Source organism: Saccostrea echinata, unplaced genomic scaffold, assembly GCF_033153115.1.
Source record: "Saccostrea echinata isolate AGI-Se365-2 ecotype Australia unplaced genomic scaffold, CSIRO_AGI_Sech_v1 ptg000040l, whole genome shotgun sequence".
In the NCBI taxonomy this organism is placed as follows: domain Eukaryota; kingdom Metazoa; phylum Mollusca; class Bivalvia; order Ostreida; family Ostreidae; genus Saccostrea; species Saccostrea echinata.
Genome location: NW_026889789.1, coordinates 5,788,240 through 5,808,926, shown reverse-complemented (window position 1 = coordinate 5,808,926; position 20,687 = coordinate 5,788,240). Strand labels below are relative to the sequence as shown.

Here is a 20,687-nt window from a genome sequence, read left to right as displayed (position 1 = left end):
TAGCTACCTTAAGTGGCTAATCAAACACACAGATCTTATCAATTTAATTTAATTTTTTTAAAGAAAATTTGAAATAGTATTTTCATGTCGTAAAATCAAATCATAAACATTCCCATTTATTCAGGCTTGATTGAGAATGTAAAAATTTCAGACGTTATTTCTTTTTTTGTGAATAAAAAAATCATTTTGAGAGTAACCAATCGTTCAAATGAATTGAAATTTGATAGTAATTTTCGTTAAATTGGATGAAACAAATGAGAACATTTTTTTTAAAAAGGAAATCAGAATTAACAATCATAAAATCATTAATATGTGTAATTAAAAGAAATATAAGTGAGACTTGCATTGTTTTTTTTTTTTTGTTTTTTTTTTTTTTTTTTTTTAGAAAAATATTGAGATTTTGATTAATTGTAGTTTTGATTTGAAATTGAAACCGCTTATAAAGGGTTTCATATCGTCTCTGTGTTTTATTATGAGGGAAATGAAAGTTAAAGTGTCAACTTGACGTAAGGCCTAAAAAAGAAGATAATTGTCAATATATATCTGCACAATTTGTAAATTGACAAATGAAATATCCTTTCTTTTATATCTTTAACAAATCTAGTTGCTGATAAAATTCTTTTTTTTTTTGAAATGAGATTGACGTTATGGGTATTAAGATTTTTTTTTTGGGACAAAAAAAAACCCATAGGTACTGTGTAAGTTTTTTCCTATTTAAATGTGGTGTCGTCGGAAGGTTCGAAAGCTTATTAAATTATTACCCCACAATTGATCTAAAGATAAAACACGTGCCCTTAACGCTAGATTTTCCCCTTTAGGACAATGTGAAAAACTGGACTCGGCAAGTTTAAAAGTACACCAATATTAGATTCCGGTGAAATTGAGATGCCTTATCTACGTACATGGCTTAAATCTTGATAACCCATCTATCAAAATGAACTTTCTATATGCTGCCGTCTTCGCCCTTTCAGGTAAAAAAATCATGTTAACTTTCTAAATTTACTGTGATTCATTTAAGGCACTGATATATATTTCACCATTTCTAAATGCATGTGTTGTCAAAAAAATCATACGCAGTGTGTTTTGCAATTTGGTGGTTTCTTCAATCACCGGTCTTGTGTTTAAGCCTTTAAACCCTAAATACTATTACATGTAGTGTTAAGTTAAAACATTTATGTCGTAACTGAATGCAGTATCAGCGTGCTTGTAGAAATGTACTAAATGTCAATATACAAATGTACGGAGGTCGGTTGGTGCCAGGTAGAAAAAATATTTTATCTGGCGGCCGCCAGATAACTTTCTGGCGGCCGTCAAATAATTATCTGGCGGCTGCCACATAAATAACTGGCGGCCGCCAAATAATTTTCTGGCGGCCGCCAGAAATTATGTGGCGGCCGCCAGATAACTTATCTGGCGGCCGCCAAATAACTTTCTGGCGGCCGCCAGATAATTATTTGGCGGCCGCCAGATAAAATATTTTTCTACCTGGCACCTACCGGCTTCCGTACAAATGATATTTAAACTTTGACAAATTATTCTGGATCATTCTGATCTGTTTTTGCTACATTCGGTCTTTCATAAGATGTTGGGAAATATTTGCTTCGTTAATTGTTTAAGAAATCATTGAAGTAATTGATTAGTGCTCATAGACTATTGTTCTTACTGTTGTTTTTATTTCAAAATTATGGCTGCATTAGATTCGTGAACATCATTAAAAAGATTCCTATTCCTTGTTGTATAGATTGGTGCACAAAAAAATTAAATAAACAGTTCTTGTAATCATTATTTGTCGAACAAATTAACGAATTTTGTTTCCATTAAATTCAATATATTGTTCATTCATAATATAACATCTGAATGTTTATAAAAAGATAAACATTGAAACTGGTATTTTCTAAACGTTTCGGATTGTTTATTTTTAATTGATATTGAATTGTGGATCTTTTTTGTTAAATTGCAGCATTGATAAATGCATTGTTTATTGGCGCCAACCAATTATCTGTATTACCTTGTATACTAATTGCAATATTGTTTTTCGTTATTAATTCCAGGGTTCTCAGCAGTGTTTGCAGTCTGTCCTATAGACTGGGCAGAGTTCAAAGGAGAATGTTTATACTTCGGTCATGACAGGAGATCATGGGTTGATGCTGAGGTCAGAATCATATCTCCAGTTTAAAATGATGTACATGTAATTTCAATCATCCTTGTGTGTAATGTAAAATACATTACCAATAACAACTTTAGATATTTAAGGAATGTTTTTAAGTTTTGTGTGAGCTATTGCTATGTATATCATACAGACTTGTCACGTCTGCAAATTTCATGAAGCGCTTATATTTACATGTTTAAAAGCACCCGAAATATATTCAATGTTTGAAGTTCATACTGCCCTATATCAACTCTGTAGCCTCATTGTCACGTAACTTTTGCGCGAGTTTCTCTAGCGTGTGTGTATACAAAAATGGCATTTAATTCAATTTCACAGATGGCCTAGCAGAGAAAACTTAGCAAATGTAAATATAACTTTATAATCTAAATTCATCAAACATTTTGAGAAATCCTATTTTCCTTTTAAGAACTTAAATTAGGACATTGTCGGTATATGTGTAATCATCCAGCAAGTGACTCGGTGAAATCTGTATATAAGCAAACTACACGTCATTTTTTGCCAAAAAACTTCTAAAATGTGTAACTGATAAATCTTTTCAAACAAGTCCAACTACAGTTAAATACAGTCAAACCTCGTTATCTCGAACTCCATGGGACAGAGAAAAAAGTTCGAGATATCCGAGGATTCGAGATATCCGGGGTAAAATACTTCAGGAATAAGGGATAGGGACTTCAAAATCACTGACATATCCATGGTATTCGAGATATCCGTGTTCGAGATACCGAAGTTCCACTGTATATGCATCTCCTTGAACACCGATATCTCGAATACCATGGATATGTCAAAGTGATTTGGAAATCCCTACCCTTATTCCTTACGTATTTTACCCTGGATATCTTGAATAACTCGAAGTTTCTTTTCGGTCATATTGTGTTCGAGATAACGAGGTTTGACCTTTACATAAGCATATATTTAGGGTATCTGTAGAATTACAAAGAAGTCTTTCATATTTCAAGAGAATGGACATAACATTATGAAAACATAGAGTAATTTAAACAGTAACAAAATGTTGTGTGCTTACAGGATTGATATAGGGGCTAAAAACAGAACATAAAACATTCCAGCATGGATCAAATGCTTGCACATACCCCATCATGATAATGATTATTTGTACATCACGTCGAATAATTAGAATGAGAAATGGTAATAGATTTTATTTGTAAAATTTGAATTTGTGGTTTTAAATCGCTTGAATGGTTCTCAAAAGCAGAAGAGTAGTACTTTTGAAGTTGTTTTGTATGTGTTTAATGTGCTTGCAATTTAAAACAAAAAAGATAAAGAAATGAAACCTGTGGCCGCATATCCCGAGCAATTATTGATATTTTAGTATAAAAATGAGACTCATGGCTATGGAATTTCAGTAATAAGTACATGTACAAGAGATATGACGTAATGGACATATTTTATTGACTATTGTCTAAATCAAAATTACAAATATAAGAAAAACTTTGTTTAATTTTATGTTCACATTTTATACTATTTACATTGTGGTCCAATATGCAATTTGCCAAATGAAAAAGTTGATGATAAGTGACAGTGATCGATTAAAAAGAAGTCTTCAAACTATACAAATCTGCGAAGAAGGCATACAACATACAACACGGCATTCAACACGCGTACGGACCGCCGGAAATTTTAAAAGTGGGTTCAGGTGCCCAGGTGGTGTAAATATCGTTTGTCATTGCGTCCCACCGACCGTAGGCTCTATGTATTTAACCGGTAGACGTAAGGCTTAACTGTTTGTCACATACGATATTTGAAGGGAAAAGTATTTATATTTGATTCTTTTTTTTTAAGTCGACAAAATATCCACAAACATCTTATTTAGTTCTTAATTTTATTTCTTTGAACAATTTTTATTTTAATTTTTTTCAGAATCAGTGTCGAACATTAGGGGCATATTTGGTGACGGATGATAATGCCGAGAAGCACACCTTTATTTCCAAAATCACAAGTGTTCTCCATTGTACGTAGCCATAAAGAATAACTTACAAAACAAACTACACTTATAATAGAAAATGATAGAAAACCTCAGCCTGCATGCGAGATCAGATAAACATAAATTGCTGTCTTAGGTCTTACATCCTGGTATGCTAAAACAACTGAATAACTATCTGTAACATGTGTACACTGACAAAGACATAATAATAAAGTGCACTGCTGGGATTCATGCTATTCCCATGCATGTTTGGAAGTACACCATTGCATATCTACAAGGTTATGTTTATTTTAGGCACATTGATTATCACAAAAAGTGCCCCTATCTTCTGTTATTATTTTAGGAATGACTCTAATTCTTGGCCAAATTATTCGAGTATAACCTGGTTTGGGTCAGCTTACGCTTTATAATCCGCGAAGCGGATTATAAAACAGCGTAAACTGACCCAAACCAGGTTATACTCGAATAATTTGGCCAAGAATTAGAGTCATTACTTATAATTTAATTTTAAAATCTTTAAATAACTATGGGTGTAAAATTTCGTTGCTTTTTATTAGTTTAAATTTGCCGCTCAATAATACAACCGTAGTAACGGAAGTAACGAAAGTGATGGGAAGCAAGGGGAGGTAAAAACTGATACATAGGCCTAGCAGCCTTGTTGTTTGTTTACATGTGGTAAGATCGAATTATTGTTTGAAGTTAAAGGTACATTTATTAAATCTGGAATTTTCCATGAATCCCGAGGACTGGAAATGAGAGGGTTGTATGGATACAGATGATTCAGCTGGTTGTCAGGGGGGGGGGGTGTCCCCATACCAAACCAGGTTATACAGAAATAATTTGTGTTCCTTTTTGGATATTAACCAATCAGAGGCTAGAATATAAACAAAATTAAATTATATTAAAATAAATATAATCGGTACCTACATTTTGGTTCTTCACACCATATATGACTTGAATACTTTTACCCATAAAATTCTAAAATGAGTTTACGAGGGTCCTTCAATAAATAATGCAAAAGGTCGCCTAAAAATAAGAAAGGTACATAGTACTAGTACATATTCTGAATAGTTTCAGTCTCCCACAGTATTCTCTATTACCTTTTATACATGTTTTAAGTCTTTGTGCCGATGACTGGAAAACCTCAGCATACTCATTTTAAAGGACACAACTTCTTCCCAATGATGCATCATCTTTTAATGTTTGATACTCATAGGTTTAAAAGTCTGCAAGAAATGATCGTGGCACGAAAAAAGCTAGCAGACGGACAGACATACGAAACGACAAACGGACACGGATGCGCAAAAGTCTATATGATAGAATGGCCTGTTTAAAGGCTTACGCATATTACTGGTACACGTTTTAGTATTCAGTACAATTCTACATATTTAAATTTGAATATAAGCTCAGAAAGTCTATAAACAATGCAATTTTTTTTTAAAAGAAATTGAAATTACTGCAATTTACATAAACGTAAAGATGAGTAATTGCATATATTTTTCTTATTTGTTTTACATATGATTGCTTACAGTTACAAATTACAGAGCATTCTAATGTTATTACTTTTTACAGCTTTACGACAGAGCGCCTTTTGGATCGGTGCCAGCGATTATACAATAGAGGGGTCGTTCCGTTGGTTGGAGACGGGGTTTCCAATAGGGAACTTCTCAGCGTGGGGCGCTGGTAAACCTACCAGGAATATCACAAATAACTGCGTGCGCATGTTTTACCAGGGGGACCAGTTTAAATGGGAGGATTACAATTGTAACGATCGGACAACGTATTTCATTTGTGAAAAACCGTACGTATATCATACCAGAAAGTAAAATTGCATAATTCGAGGAATCAGTTCTTCAAACGAACTTAATGCTTTTAATTGGTCACTTTAATACACCATTAAAAGTGGAAAGGGCTATAAATGGAAAATATATATTATAATCTATATAGGTTATATAATATAGTATGTTGTATTAAGTGACTGTATTGAATTTATTTGTCTATATTTTTTGGGGGATGTGGGGTATCTTTATGCTATAGTTTAATTATTGACACCAGAAAACGATTTATCTTCGTGAGTCGCAAATTAAGGTCTTCAATTCTAAAATGTAAAATGCATTATCAGCTTAATTCTTGATCGATTTTGGAGAAAACCCTTTTTAGACCATAATTGTGATTGAATTTTCATTAAACTTGTATTTTGAGCCTTGCGGAACCCATCGCCATTAATGTCAACATTGTATGGTATCTAGTTCCGTTGATACATGTAGCAATCTCCAAATTTCTTCTATATTAAGATCAAAATAAACAATCTTTTAATCATGTACATTTCAAAGTTTTGACCTTTTCAACTACATAATGTAATATTATTTCCCTCTGCGTTGATATTGTTGATACTGTTTATTTCCTTGAACTCGCACATACACAGTGTATGGTGAGGTTTTCTTTAAAGGGAAAAGTCGCCCTATTTGTATGGATTCCTTTACTTTCAATAATGTATTATTTACTTCTTTTTCTTTCAGAGCCCAAACAGCCATTTTGTAAAAATCCTTGAAATTTATCAAAAAAGTATAATAAAAGGTAAATGCGTGAGTATTTTGAAATAGAAAAGCTTGATATATTTTAAAGGCTAATTAAAAGGCTATCAATTAGATATTAAAATGCCATCCGAATGTTTTTTGAGAGACGCAAATGATTATTGCATTTTAACAAATTTACCTTTATGAAGTAAAAATTTAGGTTCTAATTAATTTCAGGTTAATCAATATTGTCTTGTCATGGAACAAAAGAAACATTTGAAATATGAACTAAAAATCTATGGTTACTCTATATTTCAAAATAAGTAAAGTTAATATCAATAAAATTATTAATTGCTTCCGGTGTAAGGAAACTTTAACCAATACTATTGACGGATTAAATTTAACATTGCCTCTGTGTGGGGTCAAAAAGAATAAGAAATGTTTAGAAGTGTTTATATTTATCGTATTGTATCCTGTTTTCGACCTTATTGTATTTCAGAATATGCAGATAATTTTTGCACGGACAGATTTTTCGGCTGCTAAACTTAGAAAAATGTACAAAAAATGCAAATGTTGCAAAGATAACTAAAATTAAATGATTTAAAAGATTGTTGACGTGATTTTTTTTTTATTAAAGCCCTTTTTGGCTGTTCATCAATCTAACCCGTAATCAATTTATACAACAGATTTTTGAATTTTTCCAAAAGAAAAAGCAGATCTTTGAAAAAAAGAAGACGCTTAAATATTGTATTAAAATTGTGAATCAAATTATTTTTTTCTTTCATATGACCTTATCTTTCAAAATTTCATTTAAGATGCCACTTTATTCCATTGAACTTTTGTCAAAGTGCAACTCCACTGAGGGGAATTTCAGCATATGAATAAAATTGTCTGTAACCTAGATATGGAGCTTGTTTAATATAAGAAAAATGGTTGTATTCTCCTTGTGTAAAATATCCTATAGATCTTCACAGTCCATACTGACTGGAAGTCCATACTTTACCTAGGTCGAAAATACAAGACACTTTTATTTCAGCACAGAAAATTGCATCCTCCTTATATGATGACATACAAAGTAAGTGAATGCAAAACTGTCATTAAGATTATATCATTTTATTGAAATACACACATATAGTCATAATGAGCTCTGATTTTTGTCATAATTTTACAAAGTTTACAAAAAATAAAAAAATAATGTCTTTATAGGTGGAAAATACAATAATTTTTTGTCTGAACAATACATGTATCACTTCTTCCCTCAATAAGTGACCAAAATCAGTCTGAAACACAGAGCGGTTTGAAAAACAGTTTGTTTGCAGTTGAACTATGTCTAGCTTAATTACTCTTTATTGTTACTTATTTCATAATTCCGTTGCAAAGGGTTGATTAAAGACAAAGACAGTGTGGGCAATATATGTGAAAATTCCCACTCTGTTACCCTCTTTGTGCGCTTGCTTACATCGGAGATAATATTTATGGTGCAGTATATGAAATCATTAATATTCCAACATATCGAGTAACATTTCAGAATTATTTCCTATTATCTATGTTTTAAATTGCAAGAACAGATTTCTAAATGCACCCAAGAGATTCAAATCTGAATCGTTCCCAAAGTACTTTGATAAAGAGGCCTACATATTGCATGTTTTACAAGGAGATGGTGTGAATGCAATTAAAACGATCTAAATTTGATATCCGTTCCATATTCACAATTCCGAATCGCAGAAAACGTTACATTTATTGTCCAAATGGGTAGCAATAAAAATGTTTAACTGCTCACCGGTATCAAAACTCTCTCTGTGTCTATGATTGGTTTGATCACTTGAGGGTGCAGAAGTATCCCACGCAGTGGACTTCAATTTATCAATGATAAATCACACCCGTCTGATATGAAAGTGGTGTCATTTTAGGCTATACAAAAAATGAGTTCCAGCTAGTTTTTGTTTCAGTATAAAAAGAAGTTTTGAATTCTTTTGTCTAAATAAAACCATTTTTTTCACAGATTTTCTTCTAACACTCCAATGCATCTGTATACAAATATACATTATCACTTTAGAAGGAAAGTAAAATATATGAATAAAAGCATAAAAACGCAATGCATAATAGTTGATGACCTCAAAAATTTCTTAAAATAATATTTTAATTATTTATAAAATACATCTTTTCATTTTGAGAATATAACTTGACCCGCCTCTCACTTTATACAAACTGCGTCAAATTTTGCTATATAAAATAACATTGACAAATACATCACAATCAGTGTCTTAAGCATATTGTTCTGTCAGATTTAACGAATTCTGCTTGATTGCAATTGTAAGTCTTTACTTAACAGAAGACAAACGATATTCACTACATTATTTCAATAATAAATCATAACTTGTCTTTATCGACTTCATTTCCTCTAATGTGAGGTTGGTCATGACATTTGTGTATATACAAGAGGATCATAAAGTGTTTTAGTTTTATGCTAATATCTGCTCACTCTCTTTCCAGTCCAGAAATTTCTGTGACAAATGCATCTCAACCATAACAAAAAGAGTTTGTGAACACATATTGTCTTTTTCTGATAGAATTGAAATTTTCGATGTCCAATTGTGATCCTCAAAAACGTTCTAGAATATACATGTATATTTTTATTCTCCCAAACATATTTATGAAAAAAGGTGAAGATAACGAACATTGATCGATCTCAAGAAGCCCATACACAATTCAAATATGTGAAATGGGCATAAAACACAGACATCCCTGGAAATTCCAGAGGTAGGTTTAGGTGCCTAGGAGGAGTACGCATCTAAGAATGTTCTCGGATAATACCAGCCAAATTGAGATAAATCTTTTTTAGGGTAAACAGGTATATTGTGGAGATGTGCGGAACAAAGACCGTTTTGTTCGCACATCCATGCACAAGACTATAAAAATGATGACGTTTTTGGTGAGCATATGATATGAAAAATCCTCCTCGGCGTTTCGTAACTTATTTAAGGAGATAACGATTTTTCATTAAATCATCATAAAACGTTTACCATATAATCTTAAGGATGTGTTCAAATTTAATGCTTACATTGGAAAGTCAACAATGAAGTAAAATAAATATAGTACAAGAACACTCAAATGCTAATTAATTTTTAACATTTTGATGCCAAGACAAGAACAAGCATACAATATTAGGAAAAAAGAGTTACAATAACTTTGTTTAGAATCCTTTACAAGTATAGACATTGTTCCATGCAAGGAAATTCACAGAGATAGGTTGATATTAATTTTGTGAGCTGATATTCTGATTGCTAGCCGCTAAAAATAACACCTAAACCATTCTGTATGTTATTGTTTTATCTTGAATCAAACGTTCGAATAATATATTGTGGTACCTCTAAAATACCCAATATTTCTTTAATTCATATGGGTTGATTTCATGACGGTCTTCAAATCGATGCAGAGGACAAATCTGATCTTTATCTTCTGATTGCAAATCCTTATCTCCTAAGAAATATCCTTGAATTTCCATTGCAAAAGGCATCGTTTTGTCTTCCTGACATCTAATGCCTCGAACAAAAATCAGTTTTTTGTGAAAGGTTCCTATAATTTCATTAAGATGTCTCTCTACTGTACTTTGGATCTGACGCGTTTCCCCCTCATCCAATGACTGTCCTTCTAGAGCATGAATAACCTGTAGCTGTATGGAATCTGCTGTTGCAGAAAGGATGACATTGTACTGTTCAACAGCAAACAAAGCAACATTTCTGTATAGGTGTGATATTCCATTACTTCTGGGAACATCCCAACCTCTCTCTTGCATACATGCAACAACAAGACGGAAAAAGAAGAAAAAAGGCAAAACATCGAATCGATAAAGAACTACTGATGATCTGCTCTCTGACTGTAGGATTATATTCTGAGTATCTCTTTTCATTTCTTTTCGATTCATGCATGGAACGTAGTGGGATTCCTCCCCAATAGCTACCAAACCCAGTCTTTCCATAAAATGCAGGACAGTATCTTTATGATGAAGTACATCATTCCTCCCGGAATCTTTCCAGATATCCTCCAGAAGTTGGTGTTTTAAATTCCCAGTTTCATAATATTCACCCCAATCGTCTAAAGTCGCAGCAATACCTTTAAAATGTAGCTTATCGGTGATTATATTTTTGAATGCATCGACAAACCACTGGACATCGATAATTACGGAATCTTTTAGTCCAGCCTCATTAAAATACAAAACTTTGCCAGAATCGTGATAAAATCGTAGCATATCCTCTATTCGTATAATTTTATTATCTTTTTCTGAAGCATTTATATCGATATTCCATGTCGAAAGAACTTTTTTGTATTTTTTCTGACTTAGATGAATTCCAGTAATGGCCCATTCTTTCGGAATCTTTTCTTCCCATCTTGAATAGGAAGCAATCTTGGCAATGCGGTTTGCTAATTCATCGATAGGGACAGCAAACTGGATAACATAAATGTTATCATCTCTGATGTATTGTGGCAGATGAGGAGAAGTTTTAGGAATCTGCCTTTGCAGGTGAACCATAAAGTCAGTTTTATCCTGTAAATTTAAAATAAATGCATTCTCTACATGCTTTTATTTTGCTTTCAAGCATATTTTTTCCATTGAAACATGTGTCTGTTCACGGATTTGCATTAAAAACTAAGAATGTTTCTTATGATTCATTCTCATTGACTGAACACTGACACTTGACTTCATCCTCTGTAAACAATATACTGACGCAATGTTGTCTCCAGATGGCAATATTTGAAGAATATTACCATAACCATAGTTCACGAGACATAGACTAACACCTCAAATTTTAACTGTTATATTTCAATGACTTTGTTCTTTTTAATTTTTTTTTAATAAGAAAGACGTATTTTTTTTTCTAAAAATATACAAAGCTAATAATAGGTACGTTCGAGCAAGTGTAATTGTTAAGCTTTTTTTTTTAATTCAAGTTCTCGGTGAAAAATTATATGCGTCAAGAATTGCTAAACAAATACATTTATACTTGCAAAAACTTCAGAATTACAAACTTTGAGCAACTTTTCAGGGATATTCGAATTCTAACCTTGATAAAAGGATTTCGTAGTTTATACTGTAAATGTATTTAATTTGGCGTTTACGATATTTCCTTAAAATTGATTTTTCACCATATTAGTATAGATTTGATTTAGAGCTTTCGGAATGTACTTCTTATGAAATCATGTATATATACACAAGACATTTAGCTTTATACTTGATTAAGCGGATGCTGATTTTTGCGGAGGGGCGAAATATAATACACAGACAAATGTGATCTTCTTATCTATTTCACATTTTATGAAAGCAAGTGTCTTGATTCACCTTATATTGTTTAATCTCGTTTTCCCAATGGGTGGCTACAATCAGCACTACAGGCGTTTGATCTTCGGTCCCGGCACCACAGTATGTGTGTATGGATTTTAACCAAAATACAAAGTAATCTGAAAATAATTTCACAGGTACGTTAGATATAGATTGACACAATATATGTATGATTATAAGTAAAAGTCATTTAACTTTCACTTCATTTGAACACATATTTCTTTATAAAGAAATTAAATCTAAAACAATATGTGATTTGTCAACAAAATTCTTATTCAGTACATATATATAAAAACACGTCTTTGAGTTTGTTCTGGTCAAGTAGAAAACAACTCTTAAATGGGTCAAAATGATGATCAATTAATGTTGAGGGTGTTACACGCAATGACATGGCGATAAATGACAACCAGAGAAAAAGGTTGATGACCAACGAACAACATTGCCGTGACGATGTACTAAAAGAACATAAAATGGGAAATAATAATGTAAATACAAGATACTCTTAATAAAACACGAAAACACATCATACCAAATTTATCATGATGTATTACAAGTGGTAAAAAATAATAGCCACTGCAGTAATCATAAGTAAAATTGCCGAGAAAAATGTAAACAAAGGAAAGTAACTATTAACACAGATTGAGATAGGAAAACATGGCGCAACTAGAGATATCTCCCGTTCATGTAAAATGTGGATGCATCCAGCGATATAACATACATGCCAATAATGTAACATAATTTCCTAAATACTTATAACCGTGTACATTATATAATATAATAAAGTTATATATAAATGCACAATTATTTAAATATAGATAATACAAAAAAATGGTTGCATGGATTGATATATATTATTTCTATTTATTTTGGTTGTAAGTGATGACAATATACAACCACTGAAACATTTAAAAATTGTAAAAATTCTATGTTCGAAATTCTACACTTTTGCAATCAACCTCATCTATACAATTTTTTTGGTCTCTTTATAGGACGTTATTGTTGAATCTTGAAATTTACTCTCCGTTAAATTCATGTATTTTTCTTCTAAAAACATGACACAATTGTTATTTTTATTTTATTTTTTTATTTATTTATTTTTTAAAGTTTGTATTACAGGAATAAAAAATAATAATAATAAAAACTTTATACTGAAATGAATAAGAATAGAAAAGTTACGGAGAAATGAACAGCTTATGCAACAAAACGATAAGCAACAATATATTCAACTATTAGAGAACACCAAACACTTAACGAACGGATCTTTGTTTCACGAACGGTAAACTTATTTACTTTGTGGTTACCTGTGTAACTGACGAAACGTACCGACGAATCACATGTATAAAAGAGAATATTTTTGTAATAGAAAACTTCATATTGACTAGAATTAAAAATTTTATCAGTTTTCTGAAATCCCATAAATATATTTGATGCATCCTTTGTTTACTCCTTAATTATTAAAAGAACATTCCCTTTACGTACAACTTTTCAATTAATAAATTCATTGGGTTTTTTATTCTTTAAAAACCCATGTGTGACTAAATTAATAAAAAAAAAAAAACATTACTCACGAGCATATATTTTTTCCTCTTCATCTGGCCCTATTTGTTACACTCACGGTTAGCTCCAGTGATTTTTCATTAATATAAATCGAACACCTTAGCATCGAGATAGCCATTTTCACGAAGAGTTTTAAAATATGAGTAAATGCAGCCACGTAGAATTTTTCCGTCGAGGAGTGCTTATGATATTTAGGAGTTTTCTTATTCATAAGTGCAACTGATTTCTAATCCTTGCGGATATTAGAAGTAACATTAATTTTCTGCCGGAAAATACAAGGAATTTATACATGGATGGACCATTCGAAAAACTGAAGAGAAGAATGACGGATCAAGTCCGACTGTTTATAAACTGATGAAGGTCAGCAGCGTCAAAATTGAAAATCCAGAATTAATGTGCATTGTGGACATTGAGAGCATCAGAAAAGCGCTTTAACGAAAATTTGTCACTCTCTGACAGATAGAAGAAGGTACAGACGATAGCTGTGACGATCTTTTAAACTAATACAGATTAAAACTATAAAAGGGGCTATAAAATTCAAAAATTAGTATAGATAATATCAGCTGAGAATAAAATACATGGATATAATAATTCATTGAACAAATACTCTAGAGAACAAGCGCCTGAATTAAAGCCCCCCCCCCCCCCTTTCCGTATCCAACTGACGTATATTCTACAGAACCTGCACAATCCCACCCCAACCAGTTCTCAAACCTAAAATAAATACTATTTATAATTCTTAAAATACTTAAAATAAGTACATCTGCTAAGGATACCGCAACTTCAACCGAAAATCCCGCATCAACAAGCTATCAACCAGATAGAAAACGAGCAATACCAGTATCTGACGCAGATGCAGATCCCGAGATCGAGCAACAACATCTGAAGAAGAAAAGGTTGGCAGGGGATAGTTTCGTACTAAAGACCCGTTCAAATTTCTTTTTAAAAACTGAGATATCGCCTGTTTGATGTGATATTTTATGTATAAAAATGTTTAAAATAATAATGGAACACATTTGCAGTGTAGCAGAGTGCTTGCTGAAAGAAAAATGATGCGCAACATGTAGGTGTCAATATGACGCTTATCATATACTGAGTTGTAAAGGTTGTAAATGCGAAACTAAGACAGGTGGTCGGTTGCAGAGGAAATTCAGCTGAAAAGCAGTAGGTCTTAGAAGAAGGTGTGTATCTCAGAGGGAAGGTGAATGGCCCCATATCAATTGGTGAATTTTCATTAGGACATGCATTGATTTACAAACTACTGGGTGTTTTATCCTGCTCGCTCGGACCTTGGCGTGGGTTTTATGGGTGCGACTGAGGCCCAAATCTTGGAAAAACAAGCCAAAATTTGGGGAGTCCCAAGGTGCATTTTTGGTACATGTGCACTCTAATAAACAGATTACAAGTCATGTAATTTGTTGACATGATTTGTGAGCCATGGGCATATGAAGTGTAATTAATTAGCCCCTGGAAAACTGTTCCCATGTACATGTTTTTATGGATAGCATGTATATGTGTACCCCTTCGGCACATGTCTGGCATTAAAAAAACTATCCTCTGCCACCAAAGGTCCTTATCTGAACTAGCTAGGATGTGCTATGAAAACTATCTAGAAAGGCTTCCCCAAAATGCTGAATTAGACAAGAAAATGCTCTTATGCATTGACAAATTCCTCAATATGTAACATCTAATTTAAAGGAAAATATGCAGAATAAAATTTTTTTTACTCCTTAATCTTTGTTTTCCATTATATGTTCATGTAATGGTATACAAGAATTCAGAAACATCCATGCGTGTCTGTGAGCGCACGCACTTGTACAACAGCAGTTATGTAGATTGGTCGTTCATTTCTAACTTGGAAGTAAATTAATAAAGTAATGCATAAGTACTAGTGATTAAACTGTCTGAACAATGTTATTTGTTCATTTATAATATCAAAATAAATATTAAGCGACTGATATTATTCATATACTAGCTATACGGTTTATATCTTCGAGATACGTTCGTTCGTTGCGTGTTTGGTATATATATATATATCAATATAAAGCAAGAAAACATTGAAGTTGCCATTAATTGTCGCCTGGGGAATAAATAAAGTAAAATGATTTTGGTTTACTTAGACGTGCCTGTAATTCCCATATTCTTAAGTTAAGTCTTTATGCAAGGTACCAACGCCATCATTTTTTTTTAATTTTTTTTTGAAAATAAATCTTAAATGAATTGTCTTTTTTTTCATATATAGTCCTAGAGTTTAATCTATCAACACCCATTAAGCAAGCGAATTGATTTCCCAGATTGAATGCTATTGATTTCATAGTCCTGTATTTAAAGTGACACTGTGACGGACAAACGGGAAAATTGACAACAGTAGAATTTTTGCATGACACACGCAAATTCTGTTCAGTTCTTGAAGATATTAGGTTTCAGAAAATTACAGGTTTCAGAACCTAAAAAATCTAATTTAATGGAGAAAAATAAAAGTAAAAAAATCTTTGTATAACCCATCACAAAAATATTGCTTCACTTCTTCCTCTTTATTGTACGCATGCGCTGAAAAGTTGAAGAATTTACCATGGGTTTCAATTCCATAGATATAAATGTCGGATGACTGAGAATTTTGATACAATCTTCAAAAAAGATTATCATAACTTATTCCTTACTTCTACTTGCCCCAATTCAATGTTGTTTACAAGTTTCACGCTAAAAATAAAGGACGCGTGACCTTGACATTGTTGACATTGACGACAAAAACAAAGCGATAGATACAACATTTGTTTTTCCGGCACTTATATTTCGCTTTTTTTTTCTTGCTTTACAGTGCAAGTGAGTTGTCAAAACTTCGTTATATTTATATTTCACAGAAATCTTTTGTTTTGTGATACAATTTTCTTAAAAGAAACACATGGTTTTGACTCATTATGCAACTTTAAATGTATAACTAAGAAATTACTATTACTACTTTATACATCCATAGACAATCACTTAACCTTTAGACTTCAAAATCACTCATGAGTTAAGTGTGGAAAATGACCGACCAAATATTTATGCAAGATGTACTAAATATAAGTGGGGCCAAATTCTTTCGATAACAATGGAAAGAAGTCTTGATCTTCAAACCTCTTCGAATTCTGGACAAAGGCATGCGTCTGAATGATCGAGACTATATTGAAGATATACGGAAAGCTTCTAATCAGATGAAAATCGAACAAAAACGATACCGTTTTAAACTTAGGCCAAACAAAAAAATATGTGTGGTTCCGGTTACACCTCCAAAAAAATTAGGGTAGGTAGGTAGGGATTTTTTTTTTTTTAACAAAACGATTTTCTTAATTTTTCTAAATAATACTTATCACTACTTTGCAAATGACATTTAGATGTGGTGTGATAATATACTAGTCAATATTGGTAGGGGACACCTACATGCTAGCTTGCTTTGGATTCAACACTAATAAACACTTGCACTATGTTGTGCAAGGGGGCCATCATTGCTGAAACTAAAACTTAAACCGGAGCCATTGATGGAAATTGGGGAAAATTCTGGAAAAAATATGAAAATTGCCAAAAAAAAAGTTTAAATTCGAGGGTATAAAATAGGGACGGTCGGGTAACCGGAACCACACATATTTTTTTATTTTGCCTTATCATTTCGTCAAGTACCTATTGGCTGCATAAAATATTCATTAGAATCAGACACATGTATCACCTATTATCAAAAATATATTTGACATAATTAATACAAAACACAAACTGTGTAACGTACGTTTTCATGCGACAAGTAAAATTTAATGTTCTTAGACAGGGACATGTCGTTTTGTCAATAGTAAATGATAAGCAAATTTGTACATTACATATGAAAAACATATACATGTTTAAAGATGTACTTCATAAAAGTACATATATTGTGTATCTCGTAATTTATAAAGGAAAAAAACATTCTAATGTATAACTGTTTTTAATGTATAGTTAACCTTTAATTCTAAATAATTCCTCCAACCTCAATCCCATACACCAAAATTTTAACATATTTTTAGAGCAGTGCTGTCCTCCGGACTGCAATCAACACAAAATTAACGCTTAGATATAAAACCCGAAAAAAAACCCACAAGACCCATGAATTCACACAACATTGTGATAAATAAAATAACACAATCTTCAAGGCATTTAGATCGCATAAATTTATTTATATATATAAATACATGTTATGCAGCATCCTGGGGCTGTATTTTAAACGGACAATAGACAAGTACATATACAACATACTGTTATGCCTTCCCCAGACCAAAGCTCTATATTTAGAGTAATAAAGCATTCTTATATAGGTTTAATACACCCATTTGCAGCCATCGGAATGGGGTTTTAGGGTATCACAGGTGTCAGATGGGGGCATATCAGAAATTGATCTTTTATGAATTTGAACTTTCTATGTAATCATTTTTGAGTAGTTATTACAGTTCAATGTGTAAAAAAATAATGTGCTTTACTTTTTTTTTTAAAAACTTTCATTCTTAAAATTGTCAATTTCCAGAAAAGAATAAACAATTGATGTTCCGAAAACAGACATTGAAAATGATTTTTAAATGAACAATAAAAACACTGGTTCATTTCTAAAAAAATACTTTAAGTAACTTAATTTTAAATTAAATACGATTAAGCTTTATTATATAACTATACCATAATTAAGGCAATAACATGCCGGTGGTTGTGTTTTTTATAGACACTTTCATAATTCACATTGTAAAACAGTCCACCGAACTTATATATGCCTACAATTCAGCCAAAACTGCTAAAATAAAAACTGGGGTGATAGCAATTCCAATTTGCTCAAATAAAGAGGCGCACTGTTACAACGCCATATGTAATAACAACGCAAAATGTAATAAACTGGGATATAACATTTAGCGTTATTACATTTTGCATCGAGATCAACGCAGAATGTAACTAGTGCTAATTGTAACGGGAACCGTTACAGATGTTCCCCAAACGGCCCCCCAATCCCTTATGATGCCCCATTCCCTACAAGCTTCAATAAATTAGACAATACTTTAGTAATATAGATGGACACTTTATTTTTAAGGGTATCTCATTGGAAACTTCTCCGATATAGCCATATGGGTATTAGCCAATCAAATTTCGGCGCATGTGCTTGCACATGTTTTCTACATTTTTCACATTAATTTTCTTATAGTGTCTCACAATACATACATTTGTGTTAAATATTAAAGAATCTCATTGAAAAATAAGAGAGATGTAACCCTTTAAGTATTAGCCAATCAGAATTCAGCATACGCGTATGTATGGCTTTGCATTCAATTTTGATAGGATCATAATGTGGGAGCTCTATGTGCCTATCCATGTCGTAAATTTCATTCTGTTTTGTTGAAAACCAAGGGAGTTATAGACATTTAAAGTTTCAACCAATCAGATTGCAGCACACCTGCATGCGCGTGTTTTCAAGAAAATTCATATATAACATGTTGTAGCATCTTATAATATATACTTATATTCTAAATTTCAAAGTATTTTGTCAAAAAACAAGGAAATTATTGAGATTTTTGTATCAGCCAATCACAGAAGAGCGCACGTGCATTCGCGTGAGTTCACGCTAATTTGACCATGTTATCTTCTCCAGACTACTAATATATCTTTATACTTTGAGTTTCAAAGCAATTCATCAAGAAATATAAAAGTTACGGCTTCATCAAGTATATCAGTCATTTCACTCATCGCACGCGCGCGCACGTGCATGCATGTGCGCGCAAAATGACCTTCGTTCCGAACACCTACACAACATGCCTATTAACCCTAAAAAGGTTTCATGTCAATCGGATGAGTGGTTCTATGAGAACACTCCCGGACAAAAAAGTACCGGAGAAGAAAGTAGAAAAAAAAGAATAATAATAATAACTAGATGCGATCTCGTTGCGAGCAACGAGTGGGTCTTCCGTCCGATTTTGATAAGATGTGATAAGAATTTGACTGAGACTTTCCTTCAAATATAATGATATAAATAAATTGTTAAGACGACCAATTTTGCTTCAGTAATCTATAACAAAATATTCATCATTATAGATTATAGATTAAAGACTTTCGGCCCGTCTTGGCCCCCACTACACTTTTTGGTCAACAACTATTCAGAAATTCTTTTTCGTTTCCGAGATATCTGCAAAAGAAATAATAGGGGCCGGCCCTTTAACTCCTTAATGGGAACGTTTAGCAAAAATTGAAAGGTAACATATTGTTCAGAACATTATTGTGAACATCTTTCATTCAATATTGCTTATCAAAATATTTCCCACTTTCGAGATATAAAGCGTCAAAGATTTAGCATTCTGGCCCCTAATATCCCCTTATAACATAACATATGATGCCAACAACATGTTACATAGTTAAGGAGTGTGAAGATGATCTATTTTTCCTTAGTAATGTATTACAAAATATTGATCGTTTAAGAGTTATTGATGAGAGACGTTTGGCCCCTATCGGTCCTTATTTTGAGGGACCAGCCCCTTTTTCTTGATATCACCTTAAAGCTCTCATGATTCTGAACACTTTTTGTTCAACAACTATTGAGAAATTCTTTTTCGTTTCCGAGATATATGCAAAAGAAATATTTAGGGGCCGGCCCTTCAACTCCTTAATGGAGACGTTTAGCAAATATTGAAAGGTTACATATTGTTCAGAACATTATTGTGAACATCTTTTATTCAATATTGCTTATCAAAATATTTCCCACTTTCGAAATAAAAAGCGTCAAAGATTTAGTATTTCGGCCCCTCACGACCCCTAACTATGTAACATATGATGTGAATATTATAATATATATAGTTGTAGTTTCCTCAGATAAACATTTTTGCTGCAGCAATATTTTACAAAATATTGATCGTTAAAGAGTTATTGATGAAAGACTTTCGGCCCCAATCGTCCATGATTTTGAGGGGCCAGCCCCTTTTTCTTGATATCACATTAAAGCTATTTTGATTTTGAACACATTTTGTTCAGCAACTATTCAGAATTTTTTTTTTTCGTTTCCGAGATATATGCAAAAGAAATATTTAGGGGCCGGCCCTTCAACTCCTTAATGGGGACGCTTAGCAAATATTGAAAGGTTGCATATTGTTAAGCACTTTATTTTGAACATCTTTTGTTTAATATTGCTTATCAAAATAT

At 32.4% G+C, this 20,687-nt stretch overlaps 1 protein-coding gene across 1 annotated transcript; it reads left to right on the top strand.

The window, feature by feature from the left end:
• Positions 1 to 934: 934 nt before the first annotated feature.
• LOC133200545 (perlucin-like protein) lies at positions 935 to 5,935 on the top strand. The gene is made up of 4 exons (XM_061336328.1): positions 935 to 971; positions 2,052 to 2,152; positions 4,046 to 4,136; positions 5,682 to 5,935. The coding sequence occupies exons 1-4, from the start codon at positions 935 to 937 to the stop codon at positions 5,933 to 5,935; spliced, it is 483 nt and encodes a 160-aa protein (XP_061192312.1).
• Positions 5,936 to 20,687: the final 14,752 nt, after the last annotated feature.